Genomic DNA, 20,253 nt, shown 5'->3' on the forward strand with positions numbered 1-20,253 from the left:
CTCAAATCAACCCCAGACTGGTGAAGGGTGTCTACAGTCAGCAGAGAGCCCAGACACTGGATTTTAGTTCTTATAAACAAGAGCAATTCCTAAGAGGTAGTCTGAAATTCAGGGAGGTGTAGTTTAATTCTAACTCAGTTTCAGGTGCTCATCTGCACAGGTGACAGGAATACAGCATTTGGTCTTCTCTCAAGCAGAGAGGAGCAGGCTGGGCTTTCTCCTTCATTGCCATGAGCACTTTAGGAGAACAATTTATGCAGCTGGAAAGTAAATTGAAATTTTTATTTCCAGTGATGTTACAGAATATTCTTAGAAATGCGATACGAATTAGCCAGTGCTAATCTCTGAACTGAAATGCCTCCACTGTACTGAAAGCTACAATCACCAACAGAAAGAACAGCTACGTAACATACAGCCAATGCAGCCTGAAGTTCAGATGTTAAGTACACTTTGTTCATTAACACTAATTTGAAGAAATTATCTATTCAATAATTTGAAAATGTACCCATTTGATTTCTTAGTAATAGCAGATGTTTGGTTCTTAAAAAGGAAAGCAACCCAAATTCACTAAAAAGAGACAACCTGAAGTGACTTTCTCATGAGCACACGGGAAGCATGCAGATGCACAGAATCATTAATAGCTACCAAGCTGTGGGTCACAAAACCTACAGGTGCAAACAGCTGCTTATTTCCAGGCTTAAGGGCTACGTGGCATCTGAGGATAACCACTGATGTTTGTTCAGGAAAACAGTTTGCTGTCTAGGTAAATATGGTATCTCAGTGGCAAAAGAAGATACTTCCTATACACATTTACTAAGTTCACCATGAAGAGTCATGTTGTCTCCCAGAAGCTCTGTACAAAGGGCTTCACCATGTGCTCACCAGAAACTAGCAGCAGAAAAGCAGCACAACAAAGCCAATCTGCAAAGCCAACAAACACAGAATGAAGCCCAAGGCCATTTCACACTGCACCTAAAGCTAGCAGGCCCACGTCAAGCCCGTGGCCACCCAATTGCAGCCAGTATTGCCCAGTGAAGTCTGAAGCCCTGCTAGCTGTACAAAGGGCATGCATAAAAACTCGACAGTGGAGCTGAAGTTAGTCTATAAACTACGAAATGAGCAGATTTATAAAGTTAAGTTCTGTGCTCTGAGCATTTGCAGAGAAATTTCTCTGAAGATAATATTTTATCTGAAAGTGTTAAACTGCAGTCTTATATCCATAAAGCCTCAGGATCCACACTTCCTTTCGTTTCTTCAACACATACTATTCTGTGTCCTCAGCATATGTGAAAAGCAGTAACACAAAGGGTTAATACATTGTTTTCCGTATTAAAGGAGAAACCCCAGTATAAGAATCCTGTACGTTTCTGAGTACTTATGGTTTTACTAGCATGTTGCATTAGCACTAGGATAGGTAGGTGTTTGTTGTTTTGTTTTTGCAATTTATTTTCCTCGCACCTTCCTATCTCCATAGCTCATACTGTATCTCACTGCAAATACTGAGATACAAGAGAGCAGAATGATTCCTACAGGAACACTGTCTTCTTTTTTGTTATTGTTAGTAATGCTATAGCAAAGATCACTCTGACACTGACCGGGTGTAAGTTACTTAACATCACCCCTGGTAGAAGACAAGAATGAAGTATAAATTCATTTGATCCCTTCACACCTTCTTTCCTTTATCCTCCTCCACACTGAGGCTAATACCCAGAGCTGCATGTAAAATGCACTTGGCAGCTGAATGGCTCAAGCTGCCAAGTTTCAGAATGATTTTTCCTGACTCGGCAACAGGAGCAGGAACACTATCACAGTTTTTATCAGTTTCCAGCTATCCCAATGAAAGTCACTGTATTCAGTTATACAAATAATAATAATAATAATAATAATAATAATAATAATAATTTACTCCAATAGTTTTCCTATAGCCAGGAAAAAAAGCTAACACGCTATAGGTTAAATCTAAGCGTTAGTTGGAGCACATGAAAGTCAACTGTCCTCTATCTTAGTCCCCATCAAGAGCTGCAGTTCTGAGCAGGGCAGAAATGCTGTACTTCTGCAGGTGAGGAGATTGTCATCAAGATGTTATTCTCATTTGCACTGAGGGTACTTTTTAAGCCAGATCTGGCCCCGTTTCTATCAAGTGCCATTAGTTTAATCCTCATCAGAGAATTTTCTTCAAAAATAAGCACACTGAGCAAATTTTGCCCAGAACTTACAACTCTACACACATTTTGCTTTTTATGGCATTCTCATCTGTTCCAATCCTGCATTGTACATAACAGAATTACAAGTTGGAAACTACGCCTGCTAACTTTAATTCTTTTCCACGCAGCTTTTGAAAGAGACAATCACCACAACACGGAAGACATTCGGCCACTTCCAGTTGGCCAATACTCACATCTGCTTTGCAGAGTCTTCCCTGCCAGTAAGCCTGGTCCAGCTGTGCGTATCCCAATTACCAATGATACCTCCTGCACCACGATATTCCAGCATGATTTTTCAGTGTGCCTACAGATCAGTAAGTGGAATGCTAGGACCCCAGAGTAGCTTCAGTGTTTGCTGAAGGTGATGAAAAGTAGAAGAGAGCAAAGATGAAAAACCAACAGCTTCACCATACAGTTTTAAAAGGAGAGCTAACGATTAGAAAATGTAGTCATCAGCTTTGATAACGAAAAAATAAATGCTGGCTTCCTCACGATTAAAAAAGAAGCACATTTCAAATGCTATCTAATTGCAATATTCTTCTCTGCAACACGTGGAACAAAGGTTCTCCTTTTACAACACCATACATAAATGTGTTAATTCAGCATGGTTCAATCAACCATATTTCACAGAAAAAAGTACTTTTTTGGAAGTTATAACTCTTGAAGCTTAGAATTTGAAGTTAAAATAGTTACTGTTGTGGAGAGTATCCTCATCCAGACTCTTTCAGTACTCTATTTGTTACTATACTATATTTGTATAAATCAATCAGTTAAAAGGTAGTTTCTCCAGAGTTAGCATCAAGGAATTAAAGCTCCACCACTCTGACTTCGAAGAGAAGCTGCAAAGCCCAGCAGGAGTGGGCCCCTGGCAGAAGCAGAGCCAGCCAAGAGAAGGTCCCAGGGCTTGGGCCAGTTAATGGAATCAGGCAAGGGATGCAAACACCAGCAAAAAGCAGCAGGCAGTTGAAACCACAGGGTTAAGAAGGTATTGCTGCCGTCCTCTCTTCACTCACCTACCAAACCAAATCCAAGCCTGTGGTACCAAACCCAGAGAGCCTCCTAATGATGTCTCCACAAGTCACAGCAGAGATGAGATCTGACTGGCAGTTGCATTTCTAAAAGCCATTACTCATACACTACAGGACATTCGCAGCTACAGGCTAAATCCAGTTGAGAGCATGGAAAATCCTGTATTTCATTAAGTCATGAGGCTGCACTGGGCAGAATGCGAGTCTGCTAGCATGGTCACTGCAGGACTGCCACCAAGAAGCTCTATCCCAAAATGCTCATATTTTTTAGCCAAGTACAAGAACATCAGTTGCATTAGAGCTCCTTAGAATCAGCACTGTGTTAACCCACTCTTCATAGAGCTAAACAAATGAATATATATCACAAGAACTAGTTCTTACCTATTAAAGTGCTGTAAGTACACAGTAATATTTTTCCTCAAGTATTTACTTTTCACATCTTTTTCCTTGTTTTAGGTTCTGTTTATTTTCGTTCAAATGTAACAGCTGAAATACTTAATCTCACCGTATATACAATAGGTTAGAAACATCAAATGCACACTAAGTGGGCCAAAGTAAGTCAGAGATAGCATGCATTCTTCTTTATTGCTATTATCATGATCCTCAAATGATATCACAATCTCTCATTTCAAAACATAGCACAGTTTTCTCAGCTAGTTGGAGGAATAAAAATAAACCTGACTCTTCCTATTACAGCACCCAGACAATTAGATTTAACCCCAACTGGATCATTCATTCTCAAGGGCTTAACTACAGTATCAAATGTATCTTTATTATCTGGCTTCTACCTGTATAGAAGCTAGGCTGTTCATTCCATTAAATACAGCCTTAATTGCTTACTTCAGTGTAAAAGGCAGTTTTAACAATAATAAACAATTATTCAAAGCTAAGTTCTCACAGATCCACTCTGGTCTTAAATTTCTTGCCTCTGAAGCAACCACACACCTAAGATTTACTTATAACACTGATCTTAGAAGATATTTTTTTTAATGGAACAGGACATCCAATAAGAATATCATCAACAAATTAATGTGGTGTGACACGTGCTACATAGCAAGCATAAAATAAAGCCTTACACCTATAAGATGCAGAATTCCAAGGCTATAAAGTAGCTTGCAAAAGGGTAATTTTACATTGTGCTTGCAGCTATAATGTCTGTGTAAAATAGAAAGGAAAAATGTCTTTCTTGCCCTATCAGAATAATGCATGAATCGAATGCACCTAAAAGTTATCTAATATTGTCATCACAGTTGGCGATTAATGTCTCAACCGTGTTTCTAGATTAAAGGTTAATATACTACTTACCTCTTGAGATGCACGGAATGAGAATTATATTATGTAACTGAGTAACACGCATTAGACAGTAGAAAGTGGGAAGACCAAAATCTAGTTTTATCACAATGCTTTTCCATGTTACAGAGACAATAGCATTCACTGGAACACAGATATTACAGAAAAAACATACAGAGTAAATAAACAAGTTCAGTATTTCTAATCAGGAACCCCACGAACTAATAAAAGTGCCTTTGGCAGCAGCTTATGCAGTCACATTTCAGAAGTATTCTTCAAATTCAACTCTGATGATCATTTCCTGCTAGTATCTTCTGTATTCTGTGGCATACCCAACCTTATAGACAACAGGTTTCATGACGGTAATACGTGAAGTTGAAACTTTTGATTTAACAGTTCAACTTCTCTTAATTGTTTAACACCCATTAGTTGGCTGAAATGGCTGGTTCGGTTTTCTATAACTTTAGCCAATGTCAAACAGATATAAGGGAAAGTTGTAGTCTACGCTGTCAACATAAATTAATTCTTCAACTCCTAAAAAGTTCTCCTTAAAACCTTTATACATGCCACTTGAACAACAGAATATGCCTTCTATAGATAGCGAATACGGATAAGTGACTCACGTACTGCCATGATGTGATCCTTCAAGCTGTCAGTATCAAGAAGTAGAAGAGGAGGAACAGATTTCAATGTCTAAAAGCATTTATATACTGCATATCACATGTCACATAATCAATGTGAAACCCAGTATTAATTTTAATCAAAGCTTGTGGATGCAAACTTTTTTCAATGATGTAGAACCTTGTGATTACAGTAGACATCCAGGAAACAACGCTTTACTGTAGTGCAAGGATGGAGCTCAGTGTGGCTCAGAAGACTACCACTTCTCAGAACAATGCAAGCACAGAACAAATATGAACAGACACTACCAGGAAGGATATTAATGGAATGCTAACCTAGTAGTCATGCGTTTGGGTACCTTCCCTCTGAAACAAGCATTTAGAAGCTAGCAGACAACCTAATTTGGTAATGACATCGTGTACAACTGAAGCAACTGGATTGAACACAGAATGCCTAGAAGAATGGAGTCTTGGTGAATAAAGTGGTGCAAGGAAGGAACTTAGTGGCTCTCCCTTCTCTGAATTACAAGTCTTTACACATGGATATCAGTGTGAAAATCAGTTTCAGAAGAACAAAGCCTTACTGAAATGACAGTGGGAACTGCTGAGCTCTGGCAATGAGACACTGACTCTTGTACATCGAAGTATAAGGAAGGTCAAAGAGTAAATCACAAGAACAAATAGCCTATATCTGATATGACATTTAAGACACTTTTAGGGTGATGTACTCGTATTGGATAACTATTTGGAGACTTACCATCGTTAATCCCCTAGCTGTGTATCAAGACAATATATTAACAAAACAGTGACCCACATTCTTTCAAGCAGCTTTTGTTAGAATAGGAAAAAAACTAAATCATGGCTTCAAAGTGTCAGGTAGCCTGGAGAACAAATAGAACGGGAGACAGAGGGGGGCACTGGAAATGAAAGATCATCTTTCTGAAAATAAAATTGCTATACTTAAAGGCATATTAAGATTGGTCTGCGCCCTGAGAAAAGGGAAAGCTGTTAAAAATATTGAACACCAACTGAAACTCAAACATACTCAGGCCTATAGAGTACCACTGACAGAGTTAGGATGCAAATTTGTAGCTAAGGTGCAGTTGGTCATCTTCAGATAGTCACTGAAATATTCCATTTATGTTCCTGATTGTTCCTTTGTTTCTTCTTCCGTCTTGTCAGCTACACCATCTACAGGAAAAAAAATCCCAAAAAACGCATGACATTTTTATTGTCATTAATATTCAGGACTAGTGTTATTTTATTCTGCCAAAAGCATGCATCTACTAATTGAGAGTGAAGAACCTCAGCTTGTAATGACAAAAGAAACCTATCATTCTCCATTAGCCTTTCGATGATGCTACTCCAACTGACAACACTATGCAAAACACACCATTTTTCTGGTCAAAGGAACTCGGCCTTCCCTCACTTCTGAAGAGAAATGGATGTTTCCTTTCTGACCAAACCAGCATTTCATTTGGAGTTTCCCAAAGAAAGCTCCCTTTCATAGCTGCTCTTTTTCCACCCTCACTGAAAGCACTTTCTTCTAAATACAGTGTCTCGTGCAATCACCCAACAGAGCAGGGGGTAGTGGAAGAAAGTCGTATCTGTTTTGACCATACCAAAGGTTGGTGGAAAGCCACACAGAGAGCTGGGTAACATCATGCATTCTTTGTGTGGAATAAGATCTTCGGGTCCTCTGAGGACTTCCAGAATCTGCAGATACTCAAGCAGAACTGTTGATATAGCATGTGAAAAAAGGCAGATGACTGAGCTAGCCCAAATAAGGCAGCTCAGGATTATTATCTCTTGCTTTATTTTCTTCAAAGAGTTTTATCACTAAAACGTTAGAATGGAAGTCATCAAAATAACTTAGACAAAACCTTGAGGATTTTATCTCCCCATTATAAATCATTTTCATTTAAATAACTAAAAAACATCTTGAAGGTAAAAAAATAAATATACACACTGCAAGTACTGGTATTACTTTGAAAGCACAGAAGGATGAGCAATATTTGGGCTGAAAAAGGGGGGATTTGATTCGAATTGATTCCACTTAATGAAAGAGGGTTTGATTTTGCGATTCTACCTGGACGGCTTAGATTCTGCTTACATTCCACAGGAGCATTCTTTTGTGGTGAGAAAAACATAGGTGCCAGACTCCTTGTCGGCAAGATACGAAGAACCAGAGGAGGGAGACAGGAGAGGAATAGGCCCCAGACTCCTTGTCAGGAGGGGGTCGGGGTTCTGTTTAGAGCTTACATTCCACAGGAGCATTCTTTTGTGGTAAGAAAGACATAGGTGCTAGACTCGTCAGCAAGACAATGAGGAAGAGTGTTTACTTCATCCCAAGGGACCACCAGATGGGGATGCGACCACCCAGAGGAGAATACAACACATGCACTGGAGGGGAGGGACTTGACTAATGAATATGTAGTGAGGTTCAACATAACCTGTTAAATATGTATGAACTTGACTTACAAATATGTAACATTTCTGTGGACTGGTATGCAAGTTAGGAGGAGCTATCCCCCTTGCATCCAACTCTGCGCAGTGTTGATTAAAACATACCTGATTTTATAACTACTTTGTGGTTATAGAGTTTGATTCCGCAAGTCAGGGCTGCTGTTAAAGTAAATAGTTCATTTAAACTCCTATGGAACCACAAGTTATTTATTTCCTTAGAATTTCTTCCAGAGTTAAACTTAAAGATACTGTAGGTATGTTAAGTAGAACTGGCATTTTAAAACAGTTGGCCTTACAATGGCATTTAAAATAATGTGGGAATAATTACTGACATTTACTGTGCTGTAGGGAGAACACAAAAAAAGCAGCAAGCATTTGAGCTACGCTGACGCCCAACAGTTGAACAAGATTATTAGTGTCAGTACAAGGGCACATTAAATCTGGTGCTTCACATTTATTCCAAGTTTGTAGATACTCAAGAAGCACTTATCTTCCAGTAAACAAGAACTAAAACACTGTTCAAACTACTTGAGGATGCATATTATAAACTTGATTCTGGCACTGTTCAGTATTACAGATACTAATGATACAAACAGGAAGAAGGCAGATTTAAACTAGATATTAAGAAGTATATTAAGAAGAAATTCTTCACTGTGAGTGGTGAGACACTGGCACAGATTGCCCAGAGGCTGTGGATGCCCCCTCCCTGGAGGCCTTCAAGGCTAGGATGGATGGAGCTGTGAGCATCCTGGTATAGAGGGAGGTGTCCCTGCCTACAGCAGGGGGTTGGAATGAGGTGGTCTTAAAGGTCCCTTACCAACCCAAACCATTCTATGATTGATCAACATTTTATGGCACACTGCTCGAAGGAGTAAGATTTGCAGCCTTTACTATTTCTAGCCTGAACTATCAAATGACTGAAAATGTCCATGGCCAGGCTGCCGATAGAATAAAAATAGTTTTATATGAACATAAACAATTGTTTCTACCATTCTGACTTTCAGGGCTTTCCTTCTGCCAGTTGCCCTGGCTATTTTTAATAAGACCTGCTGAAGTTATTTACATTTCAGAAATTCTCTAACTCTTCAAGGGAGACAGTCTTTTTTCTAGTCAAAAAGACAAAAATTCCTGTGACTACCAAGACACCGTCCCAACATTACCCATGCTAATCAGTAGGGAGAATGACACCAGAAGTAGCTGCCTTTTAGAGTAATTTTCCTTGTCAGTGTCTTTTATACTTTCTCGCCTATTGATTTTTTTTCTTTAAAGGAAAAAAATTGCCTCCAGAAAATCCCTAGACAGTCTATTGAATGCTCTACAATATTTGAGAGGTAGTTCTCCATTCACAGTATCCGAGGAGCTCCTGCTTAAGTGCTTATCCCATGAACTGTAAAAAGAAAGAAGCATCTCTGACATCCTTTTTTCCTTCCCCTGCTTATAGCATGCTGTAAGTTTGCCACTTGGTGGGTATTTTGCTGCATGGAACCAAATCCTTTCACTGCCTGAAGAATGATGCAACCTTCCAGGGATCCAAAAAGCCACAGAAAGGAAGAACAATGACATTCTCTCTGCCACACGAATCAGGTAGTTTGTTACATGATTTTTACCTTAATTTCACAGTGACATCTCCAGCAAATACTGCCAAGGATGGTTTGTTTATAATGGCATTTTAAAGCGTTAAGATCTGAGACAGCGCTCTCTGAAAGCGGACACACATTTCAGACAAGTCACTGAATTTTCAAAGTACAATTCTAAACCCCTTCCCCAAAAGGACGAAGACATCAGTGAGAATAGAACTTTTCCAAAGCTCATCAAAAGACACATAAAAGATAACACATCTTCTTGCCCAGAGTGGTAAAGAGTCAAAGTAAAAAGAAATGTCCTGAAGGCAGTGTGCACCACACCACAGATACAAGGGCTGCTCCAGAAGTAATGTGTCCTGCTTTATTTTGCTGGCCTGCAGTGTCATAGGTGTGTTGGTGGTATGGCAGTAGAGGCTGAACGTTTCCACCAATATTCCATTCCATTTTGTTGCCGTGTGACAGATGGCAGCAGAGGGACAGTCTGACACAATGGCATCTGAGATGGAAGGGCATACAAAGCAAATGTGCAGAATTTAATTTCCCCGTGTGGAAATAAACTGCACCCACTGACATTCATTGACTATTACTGAGTGTTTCTGGAGATTGAACAGTGGATGTAGGGACAGTGAGGTGGTGGGTGGTGAATTTCAGCTGACATGAAAGTCAAATTGTGCTTCCAGTGGCCTTGCAGATTTTTAAAAGCATGACAGGCTCTTGTTTAACGCTGGTGAAGATGCATAGCTAACAGTGGTGACTAAGTTGACAAATAGTGTTTTGTAGCTGAGAATTTGCTCCATCAGCTGGTGTTAACATGCTCTCTGCATCTGTTGTTGTTTCCACAGAAATAAATAGAAGGCATTACTTTCAAAGCAACCTATATACAGGAGGGGGGGGCTACATGACTGGTCTTGGGAAAGTCTCAATAAATAATAAAACAGAATGGTGGAAAGGAAGAGACCTTAACACCATACTGACTTCTATGGTAACATCTTACAGGGTTCTCATCAAAAGCATCTTTCTACAAAAGTAACTGCCTTTCTACAAACCTCTCTTTCAACTGTTAAAGAAGCAAACGCAACACATGTCTACATGCACACACAATCCCTAAAAATAAAAATGAAAGAACACCTCCCTTCTTGCAGTGATTTGGCAGTCCTCTCAACACTCAATACGTTTGTTTTCTCCTTCTTATAAAAGTCATCCCTGGCCACAGAGGCAGCCTTTGGGGGCACATAGGTCCTTTCACATCCAATCTGTTAGTATTTGTGAGTGCAGATTTTGATGGAAGTCTGCTTGCAGAGCCCATGAGAGCATCTTGTCCAAAAGACAGACTCATCCACATTGAAGGCTCTCTCTGTAAGCGTGCCTAGAAGGCTGCTCAAGAAGGCGCATTCAGACTGTTCCAAACACTTTTCTCATGGCATCAGATTTTATGACTTTCACAGAGAATGAAGCTGGGGTCACTTCCCCCTCCTTCCAGCAGACGCTGCCAGCACAGCATGCCCACTATATCTAACCAGCCCAAGTAAGCTCAACAAGGCCAGCTGGAGACAGGTTCAGTAGATGATCACATGCAGAAGGTACTGAGGAAGGAACTCACGCTGGTTCAGCCAAACCGGGGAACTGCTTAATACAGAGACAAAGCGTGTTCATTAAATTAGCATCTCACATTAAGGTTTAGTTACTGGCTTAAGGACAAAACACCACTTGGAAAATGAAATGTTTGGGACAGTAGTGAATACACTTGAATTTGCTGTTTCTCCTGGCCGCTATTGTTTATCTTGCAAGAAGTACTTGCAGACTGCACATTTCACAATAAATATCTAGTTATTTGGAAAATAAATCTCCGTATTTAACTTGACTTACTCTTGTCTTGTTTGTTTACATGTCTATTTCTCTTCTTCACAAGTGTAACAAAAACTTCAAGGAAAACACTGACTGTCCACAGACATTTTTACTTTGGAACTTTCCATCAACCCTGTCCAGGCCAAGTCTGGCTTTATTTATTGCACAACTTTTCTAGGAGGTAAATACACATCATCCAGGAAATAACAGCAGAATTGTTTTCTCCTGACTTCATCAACATGGATAAAACTATTGGGGAAGACCATCTCTGAAGGCTCATGTGATATCCTAACACGATGCGCTAACAGGAGGAAGGCCCATGGGCATGCTGTCCGGACGTGTTTGACCTCCTCACAACTTTTAAGTGCTGCTCTTCCTGAGCTCTAAAAACGTTGTATGTTTATGTACCCAAAACAGCCCTTTCCCATGGAATTTCACCAATATTATATGCCTTGGGAAATGAAAAGCTGGAACACATTCAACACAAGCAAATACACATAGTAAAACAAGCAGAGAGCTCAAATGGCTGAGATGTCTACAGTAATGCATAACAGAAGTCAGTAGTAATTTGTTTACTATTATTCTCTATGCAAAACAACTGCATGCTTTATAATCAGAAATTTTTATATTGAATCTAATGTAAAAGCTGATATTAAGAAAAGGATTAAAACAAAAACATTGCATGAAAAAAGTTTTCATCCTCCAAATTACATAATGAGGATAATAATGATATGGAAATGCTGGATGAGTTTCAAGGTTTCTCCTCAATCACACGCTACCACACCTTCCAAGTAACTACTTCCAGAACTAAAATTTTAGCTCGGCATTTAATAAACAAATAAAGAAACAATTTCACCTTAAACATCCACTGGTTTCTAAATGTCTAGTAAGAAGGTACAGAATAGACAACAAGAAAAAGTATTTCACTGGCAACTATTAAACACCTTTTCTACATTCACATCAAGGTTTTAAAAAGTTAAACACACAAGTGCCTGCTAAATAAAATGCTCCTTTGTCTTGCAATGCCATAGGATGCCGAGCCACAGATCAGGATCTCATTCAGCCAAGTATACAAGCAGTTTCCACTTGAGACTGCAGGAGAGCAGGAGCGCAGAGCTGCGCATGCGTATGTGGTATGCAGCCTGGAACACCACAACCTGACAGAGGGGTAATCTCAACCCATTTGCCAAGGCCACAAACCTGCCCTTTCTGAAGGAGCTATTTCTTCATAGCAGAAGGGACCTTGGTTTCATATTTCATCTGAAGGACAGAATCCCTATTATGGATCGGCTCAACAATGTTTCTGTTCAGTAGAGGTTTGCTATGAATTTCCAAGGACTGCATTAAAAATCCTGGAATTTTACAGTACTTGATACCATACCAGAGAATCAGCTTTGAGAACGAATGCAAAGTGACCCTTACAAAACTAATTTACTCAAATTTCTATTAAAAGTACCTACATTAAACTCTTCAGCATTGCACTATTAGACAAGTTTTCATGATCTCACCTCAACTGCATATTTTCAGGAGCTAAACAAATAGTACAGCTCAGTAATTCCCAAATCTCATGGATCAGCAATCATAAGATAATGGAGTATCTCAATTGGCTTGCACTAAGTTTAAAGCTGGCATCTTAGAAAAGTCTTCTACTTACTGAAGCATTTGCTGACATCAAAATAAGTCTCAAAAGAACTCTAAAAACTGAGGATCTGAACTTTGTTGCTGTAGCTCTTATAGATCAATCTAGATACGCTTTAATCTTTCAGAAAGAGACAGCAATGTCTGCCGCAATCACTGTATTCAGCAAATGCCCTGAAAAATTTAAGTTTCATTTCCTCATCTGCAGTCATGACTTCTTTTTTAATGTCCAAGCTAAGAAATGCTTTTAAGTAGACCTTTAGTCTTAATAAGACAAAACTTTTTACAGTGTAAGGTTAGTGGAAACCATCACTGGAAGCTTTCAATACCATCATTTGGCAAGTTAAGACAAACGCTGCAAGTTTTATATAAATCAGTCTCTTGCAAAGTAATGCCAATGAACTCGATGGGACACCAGGATGGTATTTGTCAGCCTCAGTGATGTACATTCATTTTCACCAAATTACTAAAGTCAATCTTGAATGATAAAGTCAACTTTACTACCCCATATTTCTGCTTTTCTTAGCAGAATACAGGGACTGTGGCAATGCCTCAAGTTTGCTAATATTCATCCATCCTAAAAGTAAGGGAGTATCCCCATTAATTTATCACACAGCAACTTATTAGGTCAGTACAGTTGGCTGCATCTTGAGCTTTGGAATTGTACTAGCTTCCAGAGAATCAGCATGATTCATGTAGGAAAGAACTGCCCAAGCTTATCTAGTTCAGACTCTGCTCAAACACAGCCAGCACGAGCATCACATCAGGTTGCTTACTGTCCCATACGCTCAGGACCTGAATATCACTGGAGAGACCCCACAACCTCTCTAAGCAGTTTATTTCTCTCACACACACACTCCTCTGTGAGGAATTTTCTGGCACCCAGTCAGAATTTCCTTGGCTACCACACATGCTCATTGCCTCCTGTCCTGTTGCTGTGCACCTCAAAGGCTCTGATTCCACATTCCCTACCACCACCCACGAGGGTAGCTGGAAACAGCAATTAGATTCCCACCTCACATTTCCTCCACAGGCTTCTGAAAGTTCATCTCAAGAAGCGTTGCTGCAAACAAGATCACCTCTGTGATACGATGAAAGCATTTTCCTTTCACACTAACAGAGCATGAATCACGGAAGTAATTTCAACTCCAGGCTGTTCCCCCATTTTCAAGAAAGTTGAAATAATTCCAAGTGTCAACCTACACATTTTTTAAAAATCCATTCATACTTCCGATGTCTTCGGAGGAATGATAATAAGAAAAAGTCAGACAATGACAAAACCAGAAAATCTAACAATTTCTGTATTCCCACTATAGCTATATGTATATTTTAAAAAGCTTCAGGGATTTTCGGTTTGTTATTTGGGTTTTTTTTTGTTTCTTTTGTTTTTTGTTGTGTTTCTTTTTTTTTTTTAACATATCATTGCCTAACTGGACACAAAGTACATGTGCTACTCCAGCAACTCAAAAGGCATAATCCCAGACCATGATTTACCACCTAAACGCAACTCCATGTCCATGTTGAAGGGACTCTACCTACCCTGTGTAAAACTTTGTAACTGTACTTGCTGCAAACAAGGTTTATGGAATTGTCTGTTTTGCATTTTCCCCAGCTCTGTTACTCTGCTTTCACACTTAACCAGCACATGACCAATTCCAACCAAGTTTAACAACGCTGGATGGAAGCCAGAAAATAGGTCCTCTCCTAAATGCTTAGTGAAGATAGATCATTTTGCTTGTCTGTCTAAATTACTGAGTGAAAAGGTACAGTATGAGCCCAGCTCTTTTTAGACCCTGCAGATCAATCTATTTGGCTGGACCACCAATGGGTTCTTAGTGCTTGATGCTAGGAAGTGCAAAGAACCACACTAAGAAATCTTCCATTCGGCTGAGGAAATTTTAGAAGCAATAACCCCAAAGAAAGCACCAAACTAACTCACTCTTTTGTTTACTGTTTTTCTTGTTTTGTTCTCACATATCTAAGAAGTTCAGTGCCCTGTAAAGTACAAAACTTTAACAGGTCACAGGTGTTATACATAATCAGCAACAAAAGCACTCTAAGAGAAGCTGACACATCTGAAAGTTTGTTAGTACCTAATATCCTCTGTGCTGATAATGATTTCCAGGTACTTAAAAGGCCAAGTTAATGATTACACTAGTAGTAACAGGTGTGGATTATAGATAGCTGGCAGAAATCCTTTCCCTTGCTGAATTATGCCTTGTTACTATTCACCTGCAGAAAGCGGAAGCCAAATGCCCTCCAGAGAAGATTCAGACACAAAGCTAATGTTTATCCATAGAAACTCGATATGGCCAGAAAACACAGCCAGCCCTCACGAAGATAACAAAGGTTCAGATGCTTTCAGACTAGCCTTACCTAAGTAGATACTTCTTCCCACTTTCTGAAGTGGTTTTATACCCACTCTTCAAGGGCATGCTTACACCAGACTGTTTAACACCAGCTGCTCCCACAGTAGTGGTGCTGCTTTATCTTCACTATCACTGAAGAGTTACTTTGCATCAGAAGCTCAGATAGGGAAATCTGATCTCACAGTCCCAGGAGCCTATCAGGCTCTCTGCACAGCCAGGAGACAATAAAACAAAGCCTCTGCTCTGCAAAAATTAGTCCTTGGTGGGAGGAAATATGCTGTCTCCCAGAAGATGGCACAAGGCAATGAACACCATTTAGCTTCTGCTAGAGAATGTCATGCTTCTGTTGTATGGCAGCTTGGTAGCCCAGCAATCCCTTCTACAGATGACCGATGGGCAAGTGAAGCTACATTTCATCTGACTATAGGAAGCTCAGAAAATCCTAGCAGAAGTACAGTTACAGCTGAAAGAATCTACCACGATTTAATATGCTGCACATAGCACTGCTTCACAAGACCTTCCCTTCCTTCAATCTTCACAGCGTCACAGGGAACTAAAGAAGGTCAGTACTCTTAAGAGTTTTGCAGGAACATATAAATTACTCAGTCCACTTGATCTTCTGCACCATGGTTAGACAGCTACAGGTGATGCAGAAATCAGCAGCAATAAGCTGTTTTAATTGTTTTAAGTTGTCAAGGAAATAAGAGTTACTGCTAGAAGAATAAGTAGCAGAGACGAAGCTGTCTAATGGCAGCCAGTTGGGAAAGGTAGGAGTTAAGACAACAGGTAGAGCATCAGTCAACAAGAAGCCCTGCTCACACAAATGGTAAGCAGGGGGGAAGAGACCATGCCAAGAAAATCAAACCCTTTTTCTCTCTATCCCCTCCCCGAATTCATACCATGCTGTGAATTCTGCTGTAATACTGTAGCTGCACATTCAATGAAATACTTTTCCCTATCATCAGCAACAAGCATGCTCAAGAAAGCTTGCCACCTCTGGTTCACACCATGTTGCAGTACTAGCATTTGGAACAGAAGTACCCCTAGGCTGCAGGCAGAGCAGCTTTGCATGTGCCTGCGCTGAGTGGCACAGCAGTCACACCATTTCATACAGATCAGCATCTGTCTGATAAGAAAACCCTTATGTAATTCATGAAAAGCATTTATTTTGTTTAAGATAAAAATTATTGGCAGAGTGCCACCCCTATGTTAGGCACCCTTCACGGACTGCTACCTGCACATCCAGAATATCCAGCCAACCACAGAACTGCCTCCACTTCCAATTTGAGAACCTTGGATTACCTGGGTGCTGACACTGCACAATGCACGCTGTCCTGACAGCATTTCATTTTGCCCCCACAGGACGCAGGCTTCCCATGTGAGCCACTATCACCCATGCTATTTTCCTGCCACTGCTAATGCCCCATGTGAGCCTATAAGGAATTTGAGGGCCTTGGTGCCACACTTGTGTCTCCTAGGTGAGAGCATTCAGTGGCTTCTCCTGAGTCTGAGGAATGAATCTGCATGGACAAACTACAACTACAGGGTATCACTGCTCATCAGCAGTATGTTATGCTATGCAATATGCAAACAACAGCTTAAGAGGTGGAGAGTTCATGTCCACCTCTCAAAAAGTAGGCATGACACAACAAAAACACTCCTAAAATAGACATTGAATTAATCACCACAACTTCGGTAAAAGCCAGAAGCCCCAGAGCATGACTCTCCATTTTATACAGCAGACTAGACAAAGCTCACAGGCTCAAATTCTGTATGACTGAATTTTCAAAGGCACAAAAATTTACACTGCTTGGTTAAAGAAAAAAAAAAGAGGGGGCTTTCTTCTCATCTATTTCAGTGAAAGACCCAGTCACAAGCGTGCCCAGCTTAAGGAATTTCTTAAGCAAGAAGTCAGGCTGCAAGACGAAATCACCAGGCTATGCAGAACCCAGGAACAAGAAACTGATACATGGTATTGTGCACTGACACAGGCAGACCAACAGCTCTGTCTTAAATCCCTACATGTGGAAAGTAAACTAGCTTGCAAACCTAAGATGTCCCGTGTGCTACTGCAGTCTGCCAAGGGAGACTGGATCCTCACCTATGCCCAGAACAGAAAGAGGAGCTGGGGCGCTCCCAGGCACAAGTACAGAATGGGAGAACTCCTTGCAAGCAACTCTGCAGAGAAGGACTTGTGGGTTCTGGTGGATGAAAAGCTGGACATGAGCCAGCCTTCTTGGCTGCAAAGCCAACAATAGCCTGGGCTGCATCAAAAGAGAGGTGGCCAACAGGAAGAAAGAGGGGACCGTACCTCCCTACTCCACCCTCATGAGGCCCCATCTGGAATACTGCATCCAGGCCCAAGGGCCCCAGCATGAGAAAGACATGGAGATGTTGGAGCAGGCGCAGAGGAGGACCACAAAGATGATCAAAGGGCTGAAGCACCCCTCCTATGAAGAAAGGTTGAGGGAACAGAGCTTGTTCAGCCTGGAAATGTGAAGGCTCCTAAGAAATCTTTGTCACCCTCCAGTACTTAAAAGGAGCTTATAAAAAAAGATGGTGAGTGATATGGAGGAAAGGCATTGAACTAAAAAGAGGAGAATTAGGTTACATATTAGGAGGAAATTCTTTAACCAGAGGGTGGTGAGGCACCAGCACAGGCTGTCCAGAGAAGCTGTGGGTACTCCTTCCCCGGAGGCATTCAAAGCCAGGTTGGATAGAGTCTTGGGCAACGTGATCTGGTGAGTGGCAAGCTTGCTCATGGCAGATGGCTTCGATGTATGTGGTCTTTAAGGCCCCTTCCAACCCAAGCCATTCTATGATACTTAGAAAATGATCTAAAAGAAAAAGATCCCAGACTTTAAAGGAAATAGCTCAAAGCTTTACCACAGATTGCAATAGTAGGTTTGGTATTTTTTTTTTTTAACTATTATTATTTTCCTTTATTTTTTGTATTACTTTGATCATACATTTTTTTAAATTATTTGCCTTCTGAACTAAGGTTTCCATTGCCAAAAACTGTTTATCAGCAGCATGACATTTGGAAGTGGATGCAAAACAAATCTGCTTATAGCTCTGAGATTACTAGGTATCGGACAGGACTCCTCCATTCCTGATTCCCTCCTCACCCCTGCCCTCAGGCCCACACACCAGCTCTCTGATTAGGATCAGCTGTCCAGCACCATACCACGTGTTACTGGACAACTCTGATGTGATTCCAATTTACCAAAGCTTCTCACATACACCTTTACTAAGCCACTTGTTCTTTACATAAAACAAAAAAAAAACATTAGAGGATGCAGAAGACATTCAAGGAGAGAACAGGTCAAAACAACACTTAATGTAATAGGAAAAGGCTTTTCTACATTCTGCAAGTATTAAATAACAGGCATAGTTTGCTTCAGGGTCAGCAGACATCAGTTTGATAGAATGCAAAGTTAATAGAAAATGTATAGACCTTGCAATACACTTCATTTTTTGATTCTGTTGATTTATGCAATAGTTTATTAATTAGTATTTGTCTGATTGGAATCGAGTGCCATTTGTATTGTAAGGTTATTAGCCAAAGATATTTGAGCCTCTTCTGTGAGGCTTTAAGACATTAACTTCTTGAGAGCTGAGGAGGGTAACAAAAAGAAAAGCACACATATAGATCTATGTTTGTGGCACATTTCAAACTCCAGAATACCCTGGACTGTCTAAAGACAGTCTCTGGGGAAAAAGAAAAACAAGCATATCATTTATCTCTAAAACAAAGATAAACAAAACATGTCCAAACATGGTCTGAATCTTCAAGCCAACATAGGTAGGAATTACTGCATCTTCACTTCAACTATCAAGTGCAAGGAAGTTGCACCAGAGTGTTTGTCTTCTAAAGAAAAAAAAAATCAGCAGTAAGTTTGGATTTAAACCAGAAGTGTTCATTATCGTAAACTGATATTAATCTCTCCTCCTATTCCCCATGACTGTAAATCATATAAAATATGACAAATTCTGAAAGTACTCCATTCAACCCCAAAAAGCCTCCCTATACTGAAAGTGATGAGCCTACAGTTGTTTTTCTCTTATTTTACCTACAGCTACAGAACTAAGGATCAAAGACCCAAACGGAGTTTAATCAAATCTAGGAAGTACGCCTGTTCTGCAAATAACACAGATACAAGAACCACCCTGAAGAAAGCAGAACTTTCCCACATCCCTCACACAGCAGATGGGAGCCCAAGATCTAAGCAGCAGTCTTACCTCTTTTGGTGCCCAAACAACATGTTGGGGTACACATCACAGCAACGCCTAGTGATAGAAGTAACTACAGCCTCCCTACCACAACCATCAAAGCAACTACCAGCCCTGCTCCAAAAGCCCAGAGCCATTCCTCAGCTGAGCACATCCTGCTCCTTACAGCAACCCTTACAACTGATAGGTCAGAGAAATTCCTTCCATAACAAATACGAAGCCACAGCTGTGGCAGGGCAAGATGCATTCTGAGAGATCTTCCCAGCTGAATAAATCTGATGGCAGGGGGCAATGACAGGCAATAGCGAGTGATCAGCTGTCACTACCCATGAGAGCTATAGTCACACACAAAATTATCACTGTTGTAATTCCTGCATGCCAGCAGAATGGGAAAAAAGAGGAAACAAAATGCTGAAGTGGACAGTAACAACTGACCGGTAAGCACACCCTACACTCCTCAATGGAGGAATTTGCTCTGTCAAATGGTGTTCTTAGTGTGCTCTTTGCATCTGTTGTAGTTTCCAAAGAAATAAACAGGTTGCTCCAAAAGCAGTGCCTCCTATGCAACTAGACCTACACTGAGGATAAACATAGCCTTTTTCGTTCAATTGAAACAATACTGTTCTGTCTGGAATACAACTCTAAAGCTCATGCCATGTTTATTCTCATGTTCTCACACTAATTCTGAGAATCATTAACAACATAATTAACAATATCAATGTGAACATTCACACCATGCAACAATCTATATTCCAAACAAAGTCAAACCAATTTAACAACATATCTAATGATGTCAGTATATTACACCAGTGGAGCAGATTTTACAGTTTGAAACAGTCCATTAAGATTATGTGTGAAATGCTTTTAATTCCCCCAGCAAATGTTTCTCTCTCAGTTGTACCCATATAATTGAGATCTTTTTAGTCTCTGGGGAATTTACTGTCAACCTGTAATGCTCTCGTGATTCAGAGATTATC

The 20,253-nt window shown here is 40.3% G+C and overlaps 1 protein-coding gene across 5 annotated transcripts in view; it reads right to left on the reverse strand.

Moving 5' to 3' along the window:
- PLCB1 (phospholipase C beta 1) overlaps window positions 1-20,253 on the reverse strand; it is a 425,847-nt gene that overhangs the window by 331,776 nt on the left and 73,818 nt on the right. For 2 of the 5 annotated variants that reach the window (XM_040698205.2, XM_046939521.1), the window contains one exon: window positions 6,212-6,333. The exons of the other annotated variants lie outside the window; for them this stretch is intronic. In XM_040698205.2, coding sequence (XP_040554139.1) covers window positions 6,212-6,280 — 69 coding nt within the window. In that variant the 5' untranslated portion in view covers window positions 6,281-6,333. The remainder of the gene's footprint in view (window positions 1-6,211; window positions 6,334-20,253) is intronic. 5 annotated transcript variants of the gene reach the window in all.

Source organism: Gallus gallus, chromosome 3 (assembly GCF_016699485.2).
Source record: "Gallus gallus isolate bGalGal1 chromosome 3, bGalGal1.mat.broiler.GRCg7b, whole genome shotgun sequence".
NCBI classification, from domain to species: Eukaryota; Metazoa; Chordata; class Aves; order Galliformes; family Phasianidae; genus Gallus; species Gallus gallus.